Source organism: Schistosoma mansoni (assembly GCF_000237925.1).
Source record: "Schistosoma mansoni, WGS project CABG00000000 data, supercontig 0169, strain Puerto Rico, whole genome shotgun sequence".
Lineage (NCBI taxonomy): Eukaryota > Metazoa > Platyhelminthes > Trematoda > Strigeidida > Schistosomatidae > Schistosoma > Schistosoma mansoni.
The window spans coordinates 488,322-516,283 of NW_017386056.1; the positions used below are offsets into that span (position 1 = coordinate 488,322).

The 27,962-nt window shown below is 35.7% G+C and overlaps 1 protein-coding gene and 1 non-coding gene across 2 annotated transcripts; both read right to left on the reverse strand.

Annotated features, from left to right (window-relative positions):
• Positions 1 to 6,262: 6,262 nt before the first annotated feature.
• Positions 6,263 to 27,245, reverse strand: Smp_198980 (ccr4-not transcription complex, putative; the record flags this gene model as incomplete). Its single annotated transcript, XM_018797054.1, has 7 exons — positions 6,263 to 6,706; positions 11,166 to 11,494; positions 16,301 to 17,099; positions 17,278 to 17,332; positions 20,216 to 20,367; positions 24,727 to 25,080; positions 26,907 to 27,245. Coding segments are annotated over 7 exons (2,472 nt in total), but the record flags the coding sequence as incomplete, so codon positions are not given.
• Smp_tRNA_00209_Pseudo_TTG.1.1 lies at positions 18,409 to 18,480 on the reverse strand. The gene has a single exon. It is a non-coding gene (tRNA).
• Positions 27,246 to 27,962: the final 717 nt, after the last annotated feature.

Here is a 27,962-nt window from a genome sequence, read left to right on the forward strand (position 1 = left end):
TAAAGATCAGTTCTATGAAAGGCTGTAATCAATCATAGCGAAGTGCCAAAAAAGGACCTCACAATCCTAATGGGAGATCTAAATGCTAAAGTCTGAGTGAGAAACACAGGATATGGAGATATAATTGAATAACATGGACTAGGAGAGATAAATGAAAATTAGGAGAGATTTGCAAATCTACGTGCATTCAACAAGTTGCTTACAGGTGTTGCAATATTAGCACACAAACGCATACACAAAGCTATATGGGTCTCACCGTTTAACACCATATAGAACCATATAGATCATATTTGCAAGAATTGAGAACCAGGAGAGAAGCTGAGATAGCTTTAGATCACCATCTGGTGAGTGCCAAGATTAAACTGAAGCTAAACAAGCATTGGAAAACTAGACAAACAACATTACAAAGGTTCAATACATCCTTCCTTCGAGATACTCACAAACTCAACATAACTCTCAACAACAGGTTCCAACTCTTACAGGATCTACTGAAAGAACAAGAAACTACGATGGAGGACAACTGGAAAGTGATCACAGAAGCACTAACTTCAACGTGTCAAGAGGTTCTGTGACGCAACAAGCATCATCATAAGGAATGGATCTCTATCGAAACCCTGGACAAGATTCAAGAAAGGAAGAACAAGAAACTAGCAATTAACAACAGTCGAACATGAACAGAGAAGGTCAAGGCACAATCTGAATACACAGAAGTAAACAAGAAAGTGATGAAGAGCATTAGAGCCGACAAGTACAAGTACGTGGAAGATATAACAACGACAGAGGGAAGAGCTGTAAGAGAAGAAAATATGAAACAACTATATGAAACGACGAAGAAACTAGCAGGGAAATTTAGCAAACCAGAGACCAGTCAAGAACAAAGAAGGAAAGACAATCACTGAAATTCAAGAAAAGTGGAACAGATGGACAGAACACTTCAAGGAACTCTCCAATAAACCAGCTCCGCTGAACCCACCAGACATCGAGCAGCACACACAGACATTCGTACAAATGTCACTCAATCAAACGATCGAAGAAATCAGGATGGCTATCAGACAAATCAACAATGGGAAAGCAACAGGACTTGACAATATACCAGCTGAAGCACAAAGGTCGGACATACAATTAACTGAAAACATGCTCCACATTCTATTCATGAGGACTTGAGAGGAGGAACAAGTACCAAGAGACTAGAAAAAAGGATATCTCACCAAGATACCGAAGAAACGAGATCTGATCAAATGTGAAAACTATACAGGCATAACACTACTATCGGAACCAGAAAAAGTTTCCAACACAATGTTGCTGAACTGGATGAAAAATCCAGTAGACATCCAGCTTCGAGATCAACAAGTCGGATTCCGTAAGGATAGGTCGTGCACAGACCAAATCGCGACACTACGGATCATCATTCAACAATCAATTGAATGGAACTCGTCACCATACATCAACTCCCTTGATTACGAGAAAGCATTTCACAGTATGGATAGAAGAACATTGTGAAAACATCTTCGACGCTATGCAGTGAGAACCTGAGAAAATTGTCAACATCATTCAGAATTCATACAATGGACTACACTGTAAATTCTTGAATCGAGAACAGTTGACAGATGCATGCCAAGTGAGGACCGGAGTCAGACAAGGTTGCTTACTCACTCTCCTGGCTTTCTCTTTCTTCTGATGGTTGACTAGATTATGAGGACATCGACATCTGACGGGAAACACGGAATACAACTAGCTAGAAGAATTAGACATTGCAGATGACATGGCTCTTCTATACAGCTTTTCTACACACCAACATATGTAGGTGAAGACAACTAGTGTAGCAACACCCTCTGCATTAGTAGGCCTCAACATACACAAGGGAAAAAGCAACATCCTCAAATACAACACACAGAACAACAACTCAATCACACTTGATCAAGAAACTCTGGAAGAGATGGAAATATTCATGTACCTGGATAGCAGCACCATCGATGAACGTGGTGGATCGGATGCAGGCATAAACACGAGGATTGGCAAAGCGAAGGTAGCACTACTACACTTGAACAACATATGGAACTCAAAACAACTGTCAACCAACACCAAAGTCACAATCTTCAATGCGAACGTCAAGAAAATCCTACTGTACGGAGCTGAAACTTCAAGAACTACCACAACCATCATCAACAAGGTACAAGTATTTATAATCAACTGTCTATATAAGATACTCAATGTCCGTTGGCCGGATACCATCAGCAACAGTCTACTGTGTGAGATAACAAACCAGCTTCTAACTGGAGAGGAAATTAGGAAAATACATTGCAAGTGGATTGGACATATACTATGGAAGAGTCATCAAACTGTAACATGAGGCAAGCATTAACTTGGAATCCTGAATTGAAAAGGGAAAGAAAAAGACCGAGAAGCAGATTGCATCGGGGATTGGAAGCAGACATGAAAAGGAAGAATATCAATTGGAAAGTATTGTCCGTGAGAGAGTTGGATGGAGATTACTGATGTGTAGCTTATGCTTCTCTACTAGGGGCAACAGGTGTAAGTAAGTAATTCAGCAAATTGGGTTGAAGGGTAAGAGAGAAACTGGAAGATACAACATATGAAACGTGAATGATCATCTCGGTTACTTATGAGAAAATCTGAGAAAGTTAATAGGCTAAAACAAATCATTGTCAAAAGCAATCTGACTTTTTATTTTGTTATATATTCAATTTAATTTAAATATCATAAATCACTAGTTCTTTTACCTTAGTTAAACTTATACTATCAGTATGGGCACTGAAGATTTCTGAATTTCACCAAAATCCCGAACTGACTTAAGTTAGACGCTTAACCTCTAGATCAGTAAGCCTGAATCATGTGGTTTACAGGTTCTTTTTCAAGCAACCCATGATAGTAAGCGACCACCTTCCAATGTCTTTAGTGGATACGTTCTTTACTTCGAACACAGTTAAAATCAACTAGTCATGGTTTCTCCTGAGAGCTCCATAAATTTCTTCCCGAAGCTAGTCACTAGTGAGTGCACTATAATTTTCAGTATAGAGCTGTGGTGATTTTTGAGTTTTATTGAAATCACAAACCGATTTAAATTAGACTTATTACACCATAGGATTACGGCTCAGCAGTCTAGAGGTTAAGTATATTTCCAAGTCAAATTATTTGGCACTTAGGACAAACAGTGTTCCAACTATTCGAAAGATTTAACAATGTAAGTTTTCATTTTAAGTCTCAAAGATAATTATTGACTAAGACTGTTCAGATTTACTCTTTGAACACAAGTAAATTGTCATATGTATTTGAGAATAATCTGAATAGACAAATTGAGCATTATCAGAAGGGGTTTTGTAGATATTATAGTAATTTTGATAGTTGAGATCATGAATCAATTGAAGCTAGACCACCATGGAAAACCTGGAAGCACTGCACGTCCGTTTCGTCCTATTATGGGACTTCTCGGCAGTGCGCACCCACGATCCCGCCTCGCGAGATTCGAAGCCAGGACCGATCAGTTTCGCGCGCGAGCGCTTAACCACTAGACCACTGAGCCGGCATCCAACGGTGTTAATGTCTAACTTCAATCGCTTCACGAACTACGATTTAAGGGTTAGGGTTAGAACCTTCAACCGTTAAATTTCATATTGAAGCTTCACATCAACTACGTTAGAAAAACAAGATACCATCCCTCACGAAGAGATGAGCAAAATACGTGAGGGTGTATGTAGTTTCCATGTTATTAAAGTTTAAGTGATAATTAAATGCGTCGCCACATACTTCCTTGTATAAATTACCTTAGAACAGGATTTAACCCTATCTCTTCACAATCACAACACGACTCGATAGGGAACATCATCTTCTCCGTATAGATAAGCGTTTAAAACGTTCACGTCAAAACTGATGCAAAAACAAATTTGAGCAAATAATTTTTTTTATTCATATGAAAAAAAGAGAGACAACAAGACTTTATCTCCTTACAATATTCATCAGTAAAGATATTATATAGAGATTTGTATTTAAAAGTTCTTTGATAAAACAAGCACCTGTCTTTATTTTCTATTCATGTACACACTAAAAGATATCGACAAACAGTTTTCACGCTAAACAGAAAAAGCAAACTACATACTTCCAGACACTGTTAACTTCCTTATCATTCAGAAGCATATATAGAGAGAAATCATAAATAGATTGAGACGTTGTACTAAATTATAATGTAATCCACAAAGAAAACTGTTAACTAAACGTTAATTAAATTATGTATGGTATAGCTAATAACTGGCATGAAAAACAATACATATTAAGTGGTATGTACTAAATGGGGATAAAAAGAAAGAGAGCTGCAGCAGTTAATCAATAGGTCAATGAACATATAAAGAGTAGATGTACCATGTAATGTATACACATTTGTGTGATGCAAAGAGAAATAGAGAGGCAAAAAGGATTAAAATTGTTTTATTTCTCGTTTCTATATTAAAATGAAATAATATTGAGCGTAGTGAACAGGAAGTTATTTTCTATAGTAAAGAAAAATTCTGCATCTTTATTTCCCATTACTTTATAAAAAGAAATTAACAGATTTGTAAATGCCTAGAAAGTTAACAGTAGTCAGTCAACTTTTAAGGACAAAAAGTAACATATCATGAATCTCAGAAACGTTTTTATCACCTGAGATAAGAAGGAAGTATGATGAAGTAAATAATCAATAAAAATAAAGGCAATTACATCGGAGTAATAATACCTGAAAGATATTACATCTCTCAGATTTAATTTCTTGTTATCTATGTTTTCGTTCAGGTGAAGTCAATTTTGAGAGAAAGAATAGAGTTAGATGAATCAATATAATTAGTCAACATCATTCTCATGTTTAGAAAATGAAACCAAAAGTACAATTATGCATACAGACGAGCGAGTGAGTGAGCAAACAGAACTCATATCCTTCGATAATACGTACATGTGCATATTTTAAAATAAATTTTAAAAAATCCACTGATATTACTTAAAGTTATTGTGGGATATCACATGAAATAAAAAGTTGTCTTTGTATGCTTTTTTTACCATCTTGACTCAAGTGTATACCCAAAAAGAAAAAAAGGAGACGACAAAAATGTCGATACGCTTTTTGTTAACTGTGAAGATAATAAAACGGAGATAAATGTAGTTAATAGAACAGATGAACGAATACGTATGTTTATATCGGAAGTTGGAAGAGGCGTAAACAAAAAATAGAAAACAACAGTTATGAGATTACATATCACTTTTTCCTGTCTCTACCACTGAAGCACCTTAATTGTTGAACGGGCAGTAGGATTCTACCTGAATTAGAAGAAACATAAATCATATTATATTAGTTAAAGTTAACAATTATACTACTAATAAATTGCAAAAAATATATTAGTACATTATTAGAGAGTGAGAATTCGGGGAAAGAAAGGAAAATGGCTAGAAAAAAATAAGTAGAATAATTAAAAACGTTTACAGACAAAAAAAATAATGGAAAAGAGGCAACTTGTTGACTGAAACTATGTTCAGCATTAGACACACACGAATACAAGTAAACAGGTTAAAAAAAAGAATATCAAAGTAGGGATAAACCAATATAATAAAATCGGAGTGAAAAAAATACATACATAAACGAAAATCAAATTTGTGAATGAGGGATCGAAAGTAGAGACTGTAGAACTTGTGCCATTATTTTGAGTATATCTGTATTGATATAAAAGAAACAAATTGTCTTTAAATCAATAAACAAGATAGACAGTACTCACCTATAGATTTCTTTTTGTTAAGAAGTTTGAGAAAACTATTGCTAGTAAAAAAAGATGAAGCTCGTAATAATAATGTTGATAACAGTAATAATAACGGCGATAGCAATAATAGTAATAATAATAATAATAAACGTGAATAAAGCATAAAAATTTTCTCTTTTCGTTACTCCAAGTAGAATAATCTCAGGATAATACGAGGGAAAGAGACAGGGCTTTCAGCTCGAACTCATCTTAAAAAAAAGGAAACCATACATAAAATATGTACGACAGGAAAACAAAATAGATTAGCATATTAAAAGACAACAAAGATATGAATAAAATGCAGTTAAGTAAGGATTATGTCGTTTTTTTCACTTCTTTTTTTAGGTATTCCCTTGTGGAGCCTCTCTTCTTTGGTGAAAATAAACAAAAGGAATAAAATAATCAAACTGTGAGTGTTACATAGGAAAAAGGGAAATAAACATACTAAAAGCTGCCCATGTACACACATGCATATTTCAGTTTATTACTTATGAATGCTGCTGCTCAATATTCAATTCTGGTGGATAACCGTGTAGAAATGGACAGGTGGATCCTTTGAAACACTCACCCATCTCCCAGAATTTACAAGTCACTTTTGTTAAATCATGCGCAAATTCACAATCTTCTTTTTTACAATGTCCACGTAAGTAGAAGCTGCATGCCCGACGCCATTTAGCTACAACTGGTTTCCCATTGACTAATTCTGTACCTGGATATAATAATGAATCTGATGGTGTTATTGTTGTAACTGCTCCCGATGCCATTTGACCATTCGTACAACAACGTGATTTATTACCTGACAGTTGGGAATTCGGACCTGCTTGTTTTACTGAATTTAAATTACCCACTGAACAAACTGAAATGTTGCTAATGTTTGAAGGTATATTATTATTATTATTGTTTTGTCGTCTACAATGAGCAATGGGAAATCCCTGTAAAAATTACAAAAGTATAAATAATTGAATATCTTTAAGAAATGATGTATTAAACAAGTGTAGAATAAACCGAAAAGACATAGTCATAGAAGTTAGACACATTACAAATATTGTATCTTTGTGGTCGATATATTATGTTATCATAATAAATATTTGTGAGGACAGAACTGTTTATTCAGAAGTTCTGTGTATCAGAAACTAAAAAAGATATGTTTAACCACTTGAGATTAAGATTATCCTGTGATAATTCAGTTCTCCCTAAAATAACATTTTATATCTGTATAAGTAGTAAATTCATAGAAAATCTCGCGGTTCGCTGTAGGTGGATTCAGAGGATTACGTTTTTTGCATTATACTCAGTCGGTCAACCACAACGTAGGACCAGGCACATATATGCATCGGTCCAAGTTGTCATACCTCATAAGCACAACAACATCAACACCAAATTAATAAAAGTAGTTACTTCAATGGTAGTAATGCATTAAAGACAGATTTCAAATAAGGATATGATACAGAGAGAAAGGAAGGTATAAAGTAATTTTAATCTCATGGTTTAAGGGAAGAAAAAGAATGTACACACCGACACCATTGTGGTTGATTCTGAGCCATGTCACACAGAATATCCAACCATTGGTAAAGGTAGTCGCGTGGACCCCAACAAACTGGTATACATCTACCAATATGGATAAGACCAGAATTTAGTGACTTTATGGACTGATGCCACACTTTGGTTTGGCCGTCGCAAAGTTTCTTCCAACCGTCTCCAACACTAGTCAACATTGAGCACCGTGATAATCGGTTGATAGGTATGCGTAATAAGTGGATCAATCATCTCAAACGATGTAGATTCACAAAGTCATCAACTGAATTACCATCATTTCCTGATATTCTGCGTCTAATCTCTCTATTACTTACCCGGTAGTCCCAGCAATATTTATAAGGCATCTGTGTTCAAATACTAGTAATTCACGTGTGACCTCTACCCTTCTTGGCTACGTTTCGCAGCCGTAAAGTAAAACAGAAAGAATTGCCGCTACATGAGTCTCACTGCATTACACGACGCAAAACCAGATAGTACAAACTTGCATCAATAAAAAATTCAGAAAAACAATGGAAGACGTGAAAACCAAGAGATGAGCTGGCATAGCTTCAGATCACCATCTGGTGAGTGCCAAGATTAAACTGAAGCTAAACAAGCATTGGAAAACTAGACAAACAACATTACAAAGGTTCAATACATCCTTCCTTCGAGATACTCACAAACTCAACATAACTCTCAACAACAGGTTCCAACTCTTACAGGATCTACTGAAAGAACAAGAAACTACGATGGAGGACAACTGGAAAGTGATCACAGAAGCACTAACTTCAACGTGTCAAGAGGTTCTGTGACGCAACAAGCATCATCATAAGGAATGGATCTCTATCGAAACCCTGGACAAGATTCAAGAAAGGAAGAACAAGAAACTAGCAATTAACAACAGTCGAACATGAACAGAGAAGGTCAAGGCACAATCTGAATACACAGAAGTAAACAAGAAAGTGATGAAGAGCATTAGAGCCGACAAGTACAAGTACGTGGAAGATATAACAACGACAGAGGGAAGAGCTGTAAGAGAAGAAAATATGAAACAACTATATGAAACGACGAAGAAACTAGCAGGGAAATTTAGCAAACCAGAGACCAGTCAAGAACAAAGAAGGAAAGACAATCACTGAAATTCAAGAAAAGTGGAACAGATGGACAGAACACTTCAAGGAACTCTCCAATAAACCAGCTCCGCTGAACCCACCAGACATCGAGCAGCACACACAGACATTCGTACAAATGTCACTCAATCAAACGATCGAAGAAATCAGGATGGCTATCAGACAAATCAACAATGGGAAAGCAACAGGACTTGACAATATACCAGCTGAAGCACAAAGGTCGGACATACAATTAACTGAAAACATGCTCTACGTTCTATTCATGAAGACTTGAGAGGAGGAACAAGTACCGGCAAACTGGGAAGAAGGACATCTCACCAAGAAAAATACTGAAATCTCCACAAAACCCCTTCTGATTAAAAGAGGAAGTTTAGAGTTGAAAGTCAAGGTAGGAGGAATAATAAGAATTGAAGATGGAAATTGATTATGAACACAGTGGTCCTGAGTGCTATAAGAGGTATGAGGGGGTTTTCACTTACCGGTTGCCCACACCGTGGAAGGGTTCTTCTAGAGGTGCTTGATGAGTAAATTCGGTTAGAGTTGGTCTTAGTGACCTGAGAACGTGACCGCAGTGTCCAAGGGACAATTGCCTTAGGCTGGTCACACAACCTTTCTGTGAGTAATTTTCGTGTTAGCTCCGTTCTTCAAAGGGCCTTACCGCCGGAGACGGAATTCCGTGGGATTAGGTGATGTGTGCATTTTTAGGGTCGGCCTTTTCTAACCCCTTCCTTCCTTGTGGGAAGGCACCATCGCTGTTATGCCGGTTGTCTGAAGGAAACACCTTACAGCCGTCACATCTCTGTACAGTCAGCAATATTACTTCACCCTCGAACCTTGGGTTTGCTGTTTTTAGTCTTAAGCTCTTCAACTGACCTGTCTAGCATGATAGGACCTTGAGGAACGATTGTTCCAACCAATATACTTGGATCGGTTCACCACGACCACCACGTCAAGGTGGCACCAACGGTCCTCACAAAATATCAGAACTTTACATTTCATTATTTTGTGTAGGTTGAAAGCGATCATTGAGACACGAAACAAGAAGTGTTAGAAACGAAAAAGACAACTCTTTCCTGGACCGATTTCTCTTGTTTTATTATTTTCCATTTAAATAATTTGGTAAAGATGAGGTTTAATTTTTGAAGTGTTAAAAAAGCCAATTGTTCACTCCTAGAAGCACGGCTATGAGAAAGCTAGATAACAATGGAAGGATGAAACTTCCGAAATCAACTTGGTTATCTTAGTTCATAATTCCGATGTTGCCATGAAATATTCATTTAGCAAAAATATCCGTCTTTCTGTTAAAAACTGTTACAAGACCTATTGATCAGTGAAGTTCCATGTCGCTTACCACAAAACTTGACAATTCTGAAAGTGATATAAAAAGAGATTTTGTAGAAATAATCTAAGCTAGAACAATGGAGTTATTTACTGCTCATTGATTTCCTATTATTCAACTGATCTTTGAATGGCAGATAGACAAAAGTGAGTACACATAGAAAATTAAATTTATTCACATGTTCAGCATTCATTATTTCATTTGAATCAGAGATAAATGAATAGAAGGTTTAGAACCGAATGCTCAGTAAACAAATTTGTGACTCAAGCACACTTGACAAAACAACATAGTCTACACACAGAATTACACCTTTATAAACGTGGATGAATACGTCACAATTAATAAAAGTTAACTAACTAGCAAAGCTAAATTAATCTTATTAAAAATCATTTACCAAATCTACCTTTGTTATGCTTAAGTAATAAAATAGTTTGTCTCAATATCAATAGACTCCATTTAGTTTAGCTATTTTCCCATAATTAATCAAATGCCATATTTCCAAATAAAAAATAACTTTGGAATTCACTGTATGATATAAATCATGAATTACTGAATAGTACAGTCTAGTTTCTTCATTCTATTTTCTATAAGTAATAATAGTCACACGATTTATCATGTGAATCGCTTGTTTGTAACATGAAATAATAATCCAAGAAGCACATGTTGTCATGGTGTGGTAAAAATATAAGCATAAACATACCTGATGATAAGTGGTGTCATATTAAAAAAATTCTAGAATTTGATCTATTCATTTCGATAAGAAAAATTCAACAAACAATATCTAATATTCTGGAGATAATTATACAAAAAAGTAAGCAAGTTTTCACAGCTTTGCTTTGGTTATTGAAAGGACATTTATTTGCGAGAAATGAGAGATTGAAATTATACAAAAAAAAAGAATCCGATGATAGTGAGTCAGTTATTATCTACATAAAGCCTGTCAATAATATCGATCAAAGTGCCATATACACATATACTGATTGATAACTAAGTAGTGTCCATTATTGTCTGTCTAGTCTTTTAGTACTGATCAATCATATCAATCAATTTGTAGTGTGATCACTAGACTAATCGGCTCGGTACCGTGTAAATATTTTTTTGATATTAGTTAAAAATAGACGTAAGGTAAACTTAGACTCTAGCTTTATGATAGTTGGAAATGACCACAGCAAGGTGATACCTTGAATCTTACGGAAACTAACGCAACCTAGCTTACTCTAGTGACCAAAAAGTAATGCACTTTTCATCAAAAATAAGTTTTAAGACGAATTTCATGAAGAAAATAAACAAAACTGCGTTATAAGAGATCCCTGAAAAGACAAACGTATTCAGACAACAATAAGATAAGAAACAAAAACCGTCAATTTGGATTTTATAGTGGAAAAACAAATCAAGGAAATAACAAACCTCCTGTTGTTGTGATCCATTTAAATTTTTCACAGTAGAATTAATAGTACACATTGGTAGTGGTAAACTTCCAAATGTTATTTTATTTTTACCAGATGTAGATGTAGAATGTCCAATAATAGGTAGGCGGTTCGTACTTAAATTTCCAGTTGTAAATGGATAACTCACGTTAATAATCGGTGTACGATTGATAGAGCATGATGTTGTCATTGTTACTTCTGGTCCTATTGTAGATAATGATGTAGTAATAGAAGTATCTTGATGATATCCAACTGAATGGGATCGTGCTAATATATCTCTTGTATCGCACGATAAGCTATTAATTGCTTCTGAAAGAAAATAAAAAATGGCTAGTTTAACAGTATTTAACGTGAAATGAACAAGATTATGCTCATTAATTGCAATTGTTTGAGACTTTAATGGTATGGTTCAAAATCAGTCTACTTATAGATTCTGAGTTACAGTAATATTCCATACTCTTTGTTCCATGAATTCACTACCTCTTTTCGAACCAAATCCTCTATTTTAATCTTTATTTCACCATCAATGATACTACAGGCACCTCCAATACATTCATATTTGTCTTGTTAATTTTATATCTCTGTACTCGACCGTAGCAGCTACCCTGACGTGGTGGTCGGGCTTGCTCATCGTGATGACTCAACCAAGCTATATTGGCTGGAACAAATGTTCCCGTAGGTTCTACCATGCCAGGCTCGTCGATTGAAGAACGGTAGGACTAAAAGCAGCAACTCAGGGTCCGAGAGCGAAGTCGTACTGCTGACTGTAGAAGGGTGTGACAGTAGTAAGGTGTTTCCCTCGGACAACCAACATAACAGCGATGCTGCCTTTTAACAAGGAAGAAAAGGGTTAAAAAAAGTCAACGCCTCACCACAAAAAGGCCGTGCGTGACCGGCCTCAAGCAGTTGTCTCTTGGGCTCTGCAGTCACGCTCCCACGCCGTTAAGACCAACACTAATCCAACTTCCTTTTTAGGTCCCTCAAGAAATACCCTTCCACGGTGTGGGCAGCCGAGAAGTGATACTAGCACTCATACCCACAACAACACATGAGACCAAGTTGGTCACATTCAAATCCTTCCTACACCTCCTAATAAATTTATTATCTACACGACTAACCCTTCTCATGTCCTTTTATCACCTCACACCGCTAGGGTAAACGATTCGAGTACACGGAACGTTATTCCTGGTCTCCTGAAACCACGCTCCAAACTACATGTAGTAACTTTTAACGTCCGAACATCGTGCCAAATAGGACAACAGGCCTCCTTAGCTAGGACTTTAGAATCTAGCACCATTGATGTGTGCTGCGTCTCCGAAACGCGCATACAAGATCCGAGTAGCGTCATTCATTTGACCTAACCATATCAAAATAAAGAACCATCTCGATACACGCTTCGTGTATCTGGAAGCCCTGATGCTGCTTCCCGTGGCCTCGCTGGAGTAGGTATAGCATTAAGTTCTAGGTCAGAACTAGCTCTTTTAGACTGGATCCCAGTAGACAGTCGTCTATGCGCTGTCCGACTAAACGGATCAGTAAGGACTCGGAAATATAGGGAAACTCGTCGTCTGCCTACTCTCCCACTGACTGCAGCTCAGATGATATAAAAGATGAGTTCTACAGGAAACTTTCTGACCTCCGAAAAGCTAGGCGTTCTGATGTAGTAATAGTAGGTGGTGACTTTAATGCTCAAGTAGGTAAACTAAGCGAAAGGGAAAGACACTTGGGTGGATCTTATGGTGTCGCGGCTAAAAGAACAGATAATGGCGACCATCTGTTGCAGCTATGCTCAGATAACCACCTGTTTCTTGCAAATACTAACTTTAAGCATAAGGAAAAACATCTTTTGACATGGCAACCCCCGAATTCGTCCCAACGTTGGACCCAACTAGATCGCATAGCTATCAGCCACCGATGGAGAGGCTCAAGAGAAGACTGTCGCTCATTCTGGAGCACATATTTAGATTCGGATCATGCTCTAGTGCGAGCATATATATGTCTGCGTCTTACTGGACGTAGGAAAGACACTGCAGGGAAACCTCTTAGGGTTCTACTTAATGATAGGCAAGCTAAGAATATATTTCAGGAACAACTAGAAAAACAGTTAGGCAGCCATGTAAGTTGTGCCTACCCTGAAGCAGCGTGGAATGACATCCGAAAAGCTGTGGCAACAGCAGTGATATCCGCTAGTACGGTAAACCATAACGTTAGGGAGAAACAATGGATCTCGGCAGCATCTACCGCACTGATAGATGCTCGAAAACTCATCCCACCTGGCTCTGAACATAACGAAGAGCAGAGTCAGCTTAAGCGAAGGCTAATAAGAAGCCTACGCACTGATCGTGAACAATGGTGGGTGGCGAAAGCAAGAGAGATGAAAAAGGCAGCGGCAATAGGTAACAGCAGACAACTATTCAGACTTGTTAAAGAAACCGGTATTAGGAACCCGACTATCAGCGAAACTATCTCAGATAAAGATGGATATATCATTCATTCTCAATTCGTGAGATTGGATAGATGGGCAGAACACTTTAGGAGTCAGTTCAACTGGCCTTCAGCCACACTTCAGTTACCCACGATCCCCAGCCGTCCTGAATGGCAAATTGATGCAAGTACTCCAACTCTCTACGAGGTTGAAAAAGCTATAGGAAATCTGAAGCCAGGGAGAGCAGCAGGCCCTGGCAGGTTTACCCCTGAGATTTTTAAGGAGGGTGGTCCAGTACTAGCAGCGAGATTGACTGAGGTCTTAGGTAGAATCTGGGAACTGGACGTAATTCCATCTGACTGGTCCCAATCACTGATTGTGCCAGTCTATAAGAAAGGACAAAAGTCCTCTTGTGACAGTCACAGAGGAACCAGTTTGACTAATATAGTGTCTAAAATATTAGCTTCAATAATACTTCGACGCCTAACCAAAGCTCGTGAAGAGCAGACTAGAGAAAACCAGGCTGGTTTCCGACCTGGACGTGGTTGCATAGACCAGATATTCACTCTACGTCAGGTCCTAGAACATAGACATACATTCAGACGTCCCACAATCGTAGTATTTCTTGACCTTAAGGCGGCATTTGACTCCGTTGATCGTAAGGTTTTATGGTAGTGTTTGTCACTGAAAGTAGTACCAAAGAAGTACATTAACCTCATAGAGGCTCTCTACTCCAACACAACTGGTCGAGTTAGAGCTTATGGCGAACTGTCATCAGAATTGATTACCTCAAGTGGTGTTCGTCAGGGCTGTCCACTCTCTCCATTCTTGTTTAACTTTGTCGTTGACGTGCTATTAGAAATAACACTTTCATCATCTCAATCTCCAGGAGTTGAACTTTTACCGGGAGGCTCACTTGTTGACTTGGAATACGCCGATGACATAGTTTTATTTGGTGAAGACGCTGACAAAATGCAGAGTCTTCTGACCACTACAAACAACCATGCAGGCATGTTCGGGATGCGATTCTCCCCCTCGAAGTGCAAAATGTTACTTCAGAATTGGGTTGCATCGGCACCTGAACTAATGATAGGGAGTGAAGTAGTTGAGCGTTTTGACCGCTCCACTTATCTTGTGAGTCTCATCAGTCCTTGTGGTCTGGTGTGTAACAAAATCTCAGCACGGATACAGAAGGCTCGTCTAGCTTTCGCCAACTAGCGTCATTTATGGCGTAGGCGAGATATCCGTCTAGCAGCAAGAGGACGGGTTTACTGTGCAGCAGTCCGTTCCGTCCTACTTTATTTATGGCAGTGAAACATGGCCGGTAAGAGTAGAGGATATTCGTAGGCTACTAGTATTCGATCATAGGTGTCTTCGAAGCATTGCTCGTATATCCTGGGACCACCGGGTAAGTAATGCAGATGTTAGGAAACGGGTGCTAGGTAAGGATGGCAAATCGATTGATGAAGTAGTGAAACTTCATCAGTTGAGATGGCTGGGACATGTCTTACGCATATCCAACCACCGACTGCCCCGACGTGCAATGTTTTATGGTGTAAGAGTGGGTTCGAAGAAAGCTAGGGGCAGCCAGACCAAGACTTGGCACAAATCCATAAAGTCACTGACAATTGAACTGAGCCATGCTGGTAGGTGTAGACTACCTGGTTGGGATTCGCGAGATGATAGAGATCGATGGTTAGAGACCTTGAATGACATGGCTCAAAATCGTTTGCAATGGCGAAGGTGCATCCACTTTTTGTGTTCTGCCAAATTCTAACCTTCTGAATTCTTCATGTCTCTATCTTTTTTCTCTTTCCAAATTTATTTCATTGGATTATACTCCTTCAATAACATCTTCAAACCTTAATCTTTCACATAATGCTTATACTCTTACTACTTCTACCACTATGGGATTTGAATCGACAACTGCATCTGTGTGCTAATGTGGTATGGCAACTCGAACTGATGTAAGTACGTACGAAGTTCTACGTTGTGGCTGACTAACTGACCTTTAAGTTTGGCGGCAAACGAAAAACCATCAGACTACTGAGTTGGGACTCAGTTATTTGCATTCATAACTTAAGACGACTAGTAATATTATAGTTAAAATACCCGCGAATTTTATAAGACATGAATGGTGGAATGGTTTATTTCAGTGAGTAGGATGATTTTAAGAATTATTTGTTGCTTTGAGTCGCATTTGATGTAATCGCTATACCTCTAGAGAGCAGTAATATTCTATGATAATAATCCAGTCGAAAAACCTATGCAGATGCATTTATTTTTGATGACTATCACTTGCGTTACACATTCAATATACTTCCTCTTATCGATTCGCTTTCGCTGTCAGATGAAAGCTTTAAAAATTCGTATTGATGAACTGTAGTATTAGACTCTACACTATAACATCCAGTTTTTTAAACCACAAAAGTGTTTAGAGTGTTGTAAAAAGGAACTACCGTATCATAAAGTCAGATAGCTCACCTGACTCGGTTTAAATAGCCAATAAATAGTATTTTTACTTTGAAACCTTCACCGAGAACCTTTATTACTTAGTTCGGGATAGATGTCCATTAGAATGCAATGGACTTAGTAGAAGATTCCATATGAATTATTTGACAGTTCAAGTCAACAAATTAACTTTCATTATTTAATAAATAAACATACATTATTAAAAAATAAACTTGTACCTGTCGACCATCCAGTAGAATTATTTACTGATGTCAATGAGAATGATGCGATAAAATTATCATTACGTTTGTTATTTGCGTTATTAATACATTTCGTATTAAATATCATTTTATCAGATGAATTCATTGGTAATTTATCTGAATCATTGTTTAAACATTCATATTTCATTATATCTACAGGAGTTGATGACACAGTATTAGAATGCTGAAGAAATATTTTCGATGAGAATGGCGGTAGATTTGTTGTTTGAGGTGATTGAGATGGATGTCTTAATAGTTGTGTCTCATGCATTAACGACATATTGGATTGAAATGATTTACTATGATTCCATAGATTTTCATCTTGACTAACAAATAAACCCATTGAGTTACATTTGTTATTATTAACACTACCATGATGAAGAGAAGGTGAATCAACTGAAGTTGTATGAACAGCAGTTGTATTAGTGGTATTAGTAGTTGAGACATTACATAAAAGATTTTTTAAATCCAAATTTAAATAATTTAACATCTCTATATCATTATCAGTTAACATATTTCGGTTATTGTTAATTAATTCAACAAGTAAATTGTTTGATTCTATGGATGAAGTTAACACTTTTGGATTATGCTGAGTTACACTAACAGGTAAAGTTGGCCAACATGATTTTGACTTATCCGTAAGAACGTTTTTAACTTGTGCAGAATCGGTTGGTGGTACAACATATTTAGTGACAGCGGGAGCAGTAACATCGATTGGTATAGTTGATGGAATATTGGAATAGTATGTCGTATTCGGTTGACAAGATGCTATCGGGACCTGTAGGAAAAAACACTTGTGATATATACTATATCATAATTTATTAAATTGTGTAACATGTTTAATTTCCGAAATTTATTGGTAAATCGTGTGTTTACATAAGAAACGAAGTTTACACAACTAAGGGGAGAATACTAAACAAAATGCAGACATCAATGTTCTTGTTTATTTCTCTTACCTCATTTGAGTATGAGTACGATAATGATAGAGGTAAACGCCCAAAAGATGAACAACTAAAGACAAGAAAACAAAAAAAGACACATTTCATTAAATAATTTAAACACACATCTATACACATAAAATCTATTTATTATTTTAAGCACCTTCCTTATACCATCTGAACCGAATACAATAAGTTTTTTTAGAGTAAACGATAATGATCATTAGTTTTGATCCGATCGAGAAGATCCCTACATGAAAAATGGAAATCTGATATTACACTTTCAAGCTAAAATATACACTCAAAAATATGATCTGAACAACTTTAAAAGAACTAATAGTCATTAGAGCACGAAAGAGGACTACATAGTTCTTAGACGATGTCCATTGGGATATTTGATCAAACAAAGTTATCCGTAGAATTGTACATAATCAATGATTGTGAGGCTATAGAAGATATTCGTTCAATGGTTATAGTGAAAAAATCATACATTTTATATCCAACTACTGTTCATATTAATCATTATTCAATGGTCTACAGAATACTATTAAAAAAATTTAACTGAAATTATATAAAGTTGATTAAATGAAGAATCCGACAATTGTATAATAATTAGTATTAGAATTAATGTACTATTAGGAATTCCCGAAATACAGTAAATTAAGAGAGGAAGAACTAGATGAGCACAAATGAACGTATTATGTTTGCAATTCGTAATCAGCGGGCAATCAAGTATAAAAGACCCACTAGTTCGTACAAATACCACAAAGTAGTTAACTATTTAATGTTAGTGCGTTATTATTAAGAATCATTATCAAGCGAAAAATCAATGACATTACTACTAATAGTCTTCCTGCTAATTTTTTTTCCACAAATGAAAATCAACACAAAAAAGACAGTCTTGAACATGTTCAATATGACAGTTATTTTTACAGAAATTTTCATTGTTGATATACATGTCGATAATTTTAGTTCAGATATGATAACACCACTTCCCTTGGTATTTTTTGATTCGCCTAGTTTGTTCTCAAGGAATAAACTCAAATCCATTTAAGCAAAGATGGATAGTGGCTAGCAGTGGAATCCAGGACGCGCGTTTCGTCCTATTTGAAACTCGTCAGCTGCATGTACCTGCATCTCAGAGTTGATGTCCACTCTGGGACTCGAACCCAGCACCTTTCGCTTCAAACGCCATCGCGTTATCCACTCGGCTACTGAGTCCTGATAGCCACTTGCTTGTGCAATGCGGTGACGTTGAAATTTACTTCGATATTTTCTAGTTATAATAAACAAGCTATTTATATAACATTTGTTACTTTTTGTATGCATAAATCAATAATAAACAATAAAATGATGATGAAAGTTAAATTCTAACCCAAAATACCAATACACACGTACGTCATCAATCAGATAGTCCCAAAATAAATAAAGAGATGCAATGTTAACTTATTTATCAATTGCATACTTACTTAACTTTTAGTCACACTGTTTTGAGTGAAAGTTACTTAAAATGAAGCAAGTAAAGTGGGAGGGAGTCGAACACGAACCTAGCGTTCATGATCTTAGTGATTTATCGACTAAATTACCTTTTTATCAACTTTTATTAGGACGATCAAGTAGTAGTACTAGTGATCACACGTGACAATTTGTCTCAAAACTGAACACAGCACCTAAGTGAACTCGATTACAGGTCAATTAATTCAATTCTACTTTCTACTAGTCATAATCTTAAGCACACTTTATCAAAAAGTACTTATTATGAATAGAAATATCATCAATAAAAGTCTGGAACAATTGAGTGATGAACAAATGCATCACAAATGACAGAATAAGATATTAGTAGTAATAAGCTATCAGGACTCGGTATCTAAAGAGATAACGCGATGGCGTTTTAAGCGAACGGTAGTGGGTTCGAGTCTCAGAGTGAACACCAACTCTGGGATGCAAGTACATACAGTTGATGAGTCTTAAATAGGACGAAACGAGCCTCCTGGATTTCATTGCTAGCCCCTATCCATCTTTGCAAAAATTCATAATGTTTGGAAACATACGGTCTGACAGAAACAACAACACAAGCTTACTTTTTAATCCTAGTGATTACACAATAATAAGACGAGTAAGGAAAAAATAAAGTGAATCAATTGTCTATTTCTTTATCCCTCTCAAACATTTTGTGTATCAATTGTAAATAAGTGAATGATGAAGGATAAAAATAATAATAAAGTATTTCCTATTTTGAGTAATTTAAACTAATACAGTGTAACAACTACGCCTATTTATTTGAAATGTGCTTTAACGTTATTCAGAATAACAAAATTTTCGTATTAAAATATTCAACTGATTAGTGAGCATTATCAAATATAATGACAACACTTAATAATGAGTAAAAGACTGGACGATACCAATAAATGAACAATGTTGAGGTTAGATGAAGAGGCTAAGACAAGAAGTGCAAATAAAGTAAATGATGTGTATTTACAACGAGTACGATGATGACAGTATGTTTCAAAGATCCATTTAACGTATATTTCAACATAAAACGTTGCCTATAACAAAGTTTAGAGGGATACAAATTATAAATGAACTTACAAAAATATTGGACTAACATATAAAGTTAATTGAAAGTGAGAATTACACTTTAATCAATATTTAATTTATAATAAGCGCTGCGAAGGTGATACGACACATCAGAATGTGGAAATGGCTTATATCGGTTACGTGAAAACAATATCTGGAACTTAACATCCAACGGGAAATTACCTCCCAATCAAAACATTTTTCTTAAATTCATGTTAATAGTTTTAACAAGATTGTAGAAAGCATCATATTCTAAAAATTATACGAATACAAATTAAAAAAATTACATACATTAAAAGAAAGGAGAAATGAACAACGAACATTCAACAATATATCACTATTAATTCTAATGACAACATAAATCACCTGGTCAGATTACCTTGTTTTAGTAGTCGTATATGAAGAATTATTTGTTTCCAAAAATCTACCAGTTTGTTCTACTTCAGAATTCAAAAATAGCAACGATGAATGATTAGGGTGTTTCTGGACTAATTTATTGCCTATATTCATCACATTGGATAATTTATATTCCTAGAATAAAAAGCATAAGAAATAGCAATCGATTTTACATGGAGTCATCTTTCGTTGTAAAAAAAAAGAATGAAGATTTGTAGAGATTATAATCATTTTAATAATTGAATTCATGAGTTGTGCTTCCAAGTTTTCACTGGTGGTCTAACATTGATCGATTCATGATCCCAATCAAAAACTCAACAACCTCCACAACCCCATGTGGCGCAAGATCATTGATTGGTTGAAGTTAGGCACTAACACCGTTGGGTGCTGACCCAGTGGTCTCGAGGTTAAGCGTTTGCGTGCCAAACCGAAGGTCCTGGGTTCGAGTTTCATGTGTGGGATTATAGATGCGCACTGCTCAGGAGTACCGTACTAGGACGAAACGGCCGTCCAGTGACTCCAGGTTTTCAATGTTGGTCTAGCTCAGATTGGCTCATGAATTCAACTATTAAAAAAAGAACACATGAATTATAATGCCTGATTCTTTGACAACTTATGAAAAATAAACTGAAGAACAAATAAATATACGAGCGTAATATTGTGGAACGGTTTATTGTATTCAATTTTTTTTACCAGGATTTAAAGTGGAACAATGAAATAAAATTGACAAAGACTAGCTAACCTTTAAAACAAAGCTTAAATAAGTTTAATTCACACACATAAATACACGTATTATACATAGATAAATACATTTTCCATTCAAATGATTATAAATTCAGTCTGGTCTAAATTTTATGTATTTTTAGAAGATAGGAAAAGAAAAATTGTTGAGAACTGGAGATAGGAATTAAACAAAGACCGTAATATTTAGGTCAATTAAGGTCATCTATGTTGTGTATACCAGGAGGATAAAGAGATTGAGGTAGGAATGTATACACATAAGGTCAACAACACACAAAGAATAAGAATAAAGCATTTTAAAATAAAGCTGTTTTTCAAATCACAATTGTGTAAAGTGATAATTATGCTAACAAGATGAAAACAGAAAAATCTCACATGTACACAGTATAGCAGCTTTTTCATTAACTGTAAACTGACAAAAAAGCAAGAAAAATTAACGAGTGAATATAAGATAGTGGTTGGAGGTAGTCAACAGGAAACCCTGGACCTAGGTTTCGTGCTACTTGGCACTCGTCAGCAAGGTGTACTGTAGTCTTAAGGGAACCGATGCTCCTTGACGGATTCGATCCCGCGTCACCCAGCTTCAATATCAGAGACCCTACCACTGAGCTATCCGGGCTGCGACATGATCTTCGAGTACGAAATCTACTATGTAAGATACATTTTAAACTGTAGAATATAATAACAGTGAGAAAAATTCTATGATTCAAAAAATTCTAACTTAAAATAATGTCACCTTTTTATATGGTCATATCAAAACAAAAATTGGTAATTGGAAGAATACAGAGATAAAATACAAAAAAATAAACGTATGATATACAACGAATTGAAAATATAAAACATTTAGATAATATCAGAAAGGGATTTTTGTGGATGTTATAGCAATTTAATAGTTGAGATCATGAGCCAATTGAAGCTAAACCACCATGGAAAACCTGGAAGCACTGGACAGCCGTTTCGTCCTATTATGGGACTCCTCAGCAATGCGCATCCACGATCCACAATAATAGTTCAACATCTTGAGATTAAGTACATTACAAGAGTGAAATGTGTACCACAAAAGACTTTATTCAGTTTACAGAATTCTATGTAAAACATGTGATTTCTTCTTTGTATAATAGAAGGTAGAGTTGAATCTCTTTAATCAAAAACTCCAAACTTATAATCATGGAAAAAATAGTTTGTAAGTACATTAACTCAAATTGTCCTGAGTGAAAATATACAATAATTGAAATTACACACTTTTAAGGTAAGAGAGTTTTTAAATAACAACTGAATATTGACTAGCTGGTCATCAAAAACGAATGTAGTAGAAATTACATCACATTATACGTATAATGCGTTGAAGTAACGGCACTCAAATTAGAAAAGCTAACACAAAATATGTGTTGCATAAAAGCAGAGTGATTAAATTGGTATTTCAATAATGATGAAACGTTAATTACATTTTCTGGATGATGTACATTCGAAAGAACTATCAAACATTGTCGAATACTAGTTTCTTGCTAACATAACGTGTTTAATGCTTCCCATTTATATTTCTTTGAACATTCATTAGGTTTAAAGTCTTAAATTAGCATAAAGCATTCCCTAATTTACGTAGACATACATCTCGTCCACACTAAAGATGAAAGTGATAGAAATTGCACATTCTTCTGCCTTATGGTGGGAACCGAGATTCTTCGGAAATCAAGAGGCCTAAGATCCCTCTGACAACCAGAACAACAATTAATATAGGTACACAAAACGTTCGGACAATGTGGAAGACCGGGAGAGTCGTTCGAATAGCCACAAAATTGGGACAATACAATCTGTCTCTGGTTGGGATAAGTGAAAATCATTAGATAAAAGGAGGGGGAAGAGAAACTTGTAATCTGATAATGAGGAAGAAAATGTCGCATACGCACAAGGAACTCCACCAATGTGATTTAAAGAACCACTTAATGGTGAAGCTGTGGAGGAGATGGATGCCTTTACGTAACTGGGCGATATCAGTGATAAACAAGGAGGATCTGATGCAAATAACAAGTTGCGAATTAGCAAAACAAGGCCAGTATTTCTACAATTGGAGAATATCTGGATTCGAAAGAACTGCTGGACAACACTAACGTTACAATTTTCAATACTAACTTTGAAACAGTTATATTGCATAAATCTGCAACGTGGAGGACTACCACAACCATAACCAAAAAGCATAGATATTTATCAACACCTGTCCACGAGAGATATTCCGGACTCATTCACCACAGACCATCAGAAATCACTGACGATGTTAGAGAACGAACCAGCTCCCAGTTGAGGAGGAAATTAGAAAAAGACGTTGAAGGAAGGTAGAGGACACTTGCGAAAATCACCAGACAGGATCACTAAGTAACACTTAACTCGGAATTCTCAAGGTCAAAAGGAAAGAGGCAGATCAAACAATGCATAATGCCGGGAACTGAAGCCAGTATATGAAGACTAAGAACAGAAGTTTGCAATAATTGAGGAGAGCCGAGATAAAAGTTGGTTGAAGATCGCTGGTCGGCTATCCATTCCCGATTCGTAGTAGCAAGTGTAAGTGAGTGAGTGGGGTTTATACTGGGCATCGGAGAGGAATATTTTCCATTTTTATATAAGGCCTTTAAAGGACTATGTATTTTGTTTGCATTTCCAACAAACACAGCTCTGTGTCCCATCTCACAAAAGGCCTTCAGTAAGTTAGTGTACTTCTTAGTTCATCTTTCAATGACAGACACTGTAATATGATATTTTTAATCAATGAAATCAAATGGTCGCCGTTAAACTAAGAACTAGTTCGCTAAACACAATCTTGTACTGATTTGACCTTTCGTCCTAAACCATAAATTTATTCGTTTCATCAGTAAACATGGTGGTGAATCAACAACCATTAATAATTTATATAGAATATTGAAGTTTTAATGAAAAAGTGGTTTCGTTGTCAAGTTGCAAAATTTAATTTACCAGCCTCATTAATAGTGATTATCTAACACCATCTATACAGACAAAGTAGTTGCACAGAAAATCTAAGTAGGTGTGTATTCAATTATATTACAACTCATACATATACCGACAAAATATTAAAGTATGATGCCATTAACAAACTAGAGATAATTGTGTGTGAATAACATACATTTCTCACTATACAACAAACCTGTTTTACCTAATAATCAAGGTCAGTAGATGGACTAGTTTCTCAGAAAAAAAATGAAAGATGCATATACTAGTTAAACAGAAAAGTTGTTTACATGATATCTACTAAAAACGGTTTAAGTAACTCATTTACCCAATTGAAACTAGATTCTGATAAATATATTTCCAATTTCTATTTGGTGAGCACCTCCCTATTGTTTATCTTAGCACTAACAGGAGAAAATGAATAAATACTATGATGTACCTTGTTTCAAAACTCAAAATAAAAAACAAATCAGTAGAGTCTATTACTTCAAGTGAATAATTCACGCTATATATATATATATATATATATATATATATATATATATATATATATATAACCACGTTAATTTGCCTTGCTTCTAGTCATACTTTAATTCCACGAGGGCTTGTGATGATTTTTGAACTCATTAAAAGCCGAAATACACTATGGTGACAGAAATCAAGATACCATGATGACGTGAATTAATGATTAGTAAATGCAGTTTCTACGCTATATCTTCAAGGAACAAGTTGACGAGGGATAATAATGCTCATAATCATAGTAATACCAATCATAAACAAATTATAGAAACTTACTCTATCTGCAGATAATATTGTAGCAGGTTTTGTAACAACGTCAGTGGGAAACAGACAATCTTGAGAGTAGCTATTACAACTCTCAGATTCTGACAACATGTTTCTAGATTCCCCTAAACCAGATGTTAATGTTGATATATTATCTCGTGGGTGAACAATAGCATTAAATCGATCCAATGAATTGCTGATTAAATGAAGTAGATCTGTACCCTCCATATCATCTTCATCGATAAGATCATTTGTATCTTTTGAAGATAGATATATGTCAGTAAGATTAGATGGACTCATACTTCGAGCATGTTGTTCTGTATTAGTTAGTCGCACATTTCTTAGTGTCTTTTCTTTGACAGGGCACTGTAACGAAAAAAAGAAAATTAAGTAAATATATTTTCAAAAATGTAACAAATGGGAATACTTTTCGAAATGATTTAGACTTTTATTTTCAGTATATTCAACTCGAAATACTTAGTATAATGAGAATAAATTTTAGAGCGACCTTTCACACTTATGCAAGTGACTATTGTAACCAAATAATATCTAACCATTATTTTAGGGATATTTTACACTACTGACAGTTCTCGGGAGTTCGAATTTGAGTGTTTGTCAACACGAAGGTACCGGACCTTGAAGCTTTACAATGTAGCAGTAATATATGAGTCATGGAATTATCTACTTCTAGGGGAATTATACTAAAACAATTGTACGCACATTATACACATACCGGATAATGAACAGATGGATTTATAGGAACCTGTGAGATAGTGGAGCGCTTTTCTGCGATTAAGGCATTGGATTTTCAGCCACTAAGTCGCCGGTTCGAACTCTGCTCACCCCACTAATTCAGTTTGGGCACTCGAGTAGTAACATTAGCCCTTACACTTAGCATTTACCTCGAATGCAACTATACGAGCAAGTACTAGGTAAATGGGTGAATAAACCCGCAGAATATACAAATAATGATTTTAGTTGAAGGTTGATTGCATTAAATTACATTTATATTTAGATATGTGTTTTGAGACTGAAAATTAATGCACAAATATTTTTCATCAGCCAGTGAAAAAAATCATCTGTATTCACAAATCCACACGCGATAGAAACTAAAATTAATAAGTCAGAATCCAGTGAATCGAATTTTAGACTTTAGTAACTTCACTACCTCATTTTCCATAGTTCTCCCGATACTATTTTGTAAAATACAATTATTATCACATGGATATATGTTCCATCACATACAAGCAGTACTGTTAAAAAGTTTCCATAACATTTCAGTTATTTTGTTAAAAAACAAATATTCTGATACCTAAAAGTGTGCACATATAAAACCAACAAGTATTAGGGATTCTTGACTAAGAGTAAAAATGAAAATAATATCGATATTTGACAAGACTTATCAAAATGGATTAGTTATTCATAACGAACCAAGCGTATGATAATAGTTTAAATACGATTCAAGTTTTATCACAAAATGCATAATAAATCTTGTTCAATGCACCGGTTTCTGTTAATTAAAGCTACTCAAGATCAAAGCAATAACGACTTCGAATTACGTTCTACATTTTAGTCATTTCAGGTCCTTTTTAACTCCGAGAAGTAACATTTCTACGAGAGATTTTCCGTAAATCCACCTCCTAATAGTAATGCTAGAGAGATGATCAGTTCATTCATGCAGATCGAAAGTAAAAGACTTTTCATATGCATATCAATCATTCCATAATTATGAATACTGTGTATTTTATTATCTGCGATGAACGACATATCTCATGGTGGAATGTGGATACACTTGCTTCAGCAAGTGTCTTGAAGTTTCATATCATAAACAGACAAATAAATTAATCTGGAAGAAACTATACGTACTGACATCATTACAATATACGGTCACAAAGTAGGTAGCACGGTTGTGTAACACAATGTTACAAAAAACAGGAGCTGTGTAAAAAGCAACAGCTAACAACAACTGTAACTGTTGAGTGTGTTAAAGATTGTCATTCGATACAGCATTTTGAACTTCGAATTACTTTTCAAGGTTATTTAGTAGACGAAACTCTAGAGACGTGATTTCCCAATTCTGTATAGAAATATGGGTTGAAAATGAATTAACTGAGACAATCTAGTGAATGATTATTTACCGTTAAATTAAGTAGCCCATGTCATCAAAAAAATGATGCAGATTATTTACTTACTTTAATAGGATTTGTATGAAACTTTAAAGCATTGGACACAGAGTGGTTCAACCCTAATGCGACCATTTGATCTTTTGTGGAGTTTAGTGAACATGTGGGACTAATTATTCGTGATTCGTAAATAGGTTTAGGTTGAATCGAGTGCTGAATGGAACCAGAGGACAGAACGTTTGATGTATTCGTGGGAAAAGAATGAGAAACAAAATGGTTATTTGCACAGTCAATTAACCCCTCAACGAAACCTTCATCTTCCACCAGAAATGGGTTGGTAACATCAACAATCGAAGATCCTGTTAAATGACTATTTCCATTGGTAACTATTGCATCTGATTTAGACTGACTAGAAACATAAACAAAAATGTTTTGAATTAACTGGCATTATCACTTTACAATGAAAATTATGTACGAGTATATCAAGGGGTATTAGTGGGCCGTCGGACTTACGCATGAAGTCCCATTTATTTTGAAATGAAAAGCTTGGTACTATTTTCGAAGTTACACTCTGAAATCCGCATCTGAGGAAATTAGAAAAGTTAGGATAGAGAGTTATCCCGACAATAATATATTTTTCGTATGTTTATTTTCAAAGCGTTAACTGGTCGCTAAATGGCTACAACGTTGCGTCACAAAACCGATTCATTTCGAATACCGACTGTGTTATATAGCTTTGCTGACTGAGTTTGGTCACATAAGCCATAAACAACCGTGCTTATAAATTAGTAGTCATTTCGAATAAATGGCCAGTATATTGTGTAGTTCATTTTGAACAACGTTTTAGCTGTTAAACATGGGTTTTGAAGACAAAGAGCACACGTAGGTTACTAGTTTTGACAACAGATATTTCTGAAACGCTGCTTGCGTTTGATGAAATCAAGGAAAATCTGTTAATTGGGTCGTCATTTTCATCGACTGAGATGGTTGGGATACATGTTACGCATGTCCAGCCACTCCCAACTCTGATACGCAATGGAGGATACCATAGTAGTCGGAAGTTGACAGTTAATAACGGTCAAACTAGCAACATCAGTTCATAAAGTCATCCAATGTTGTTCTGAG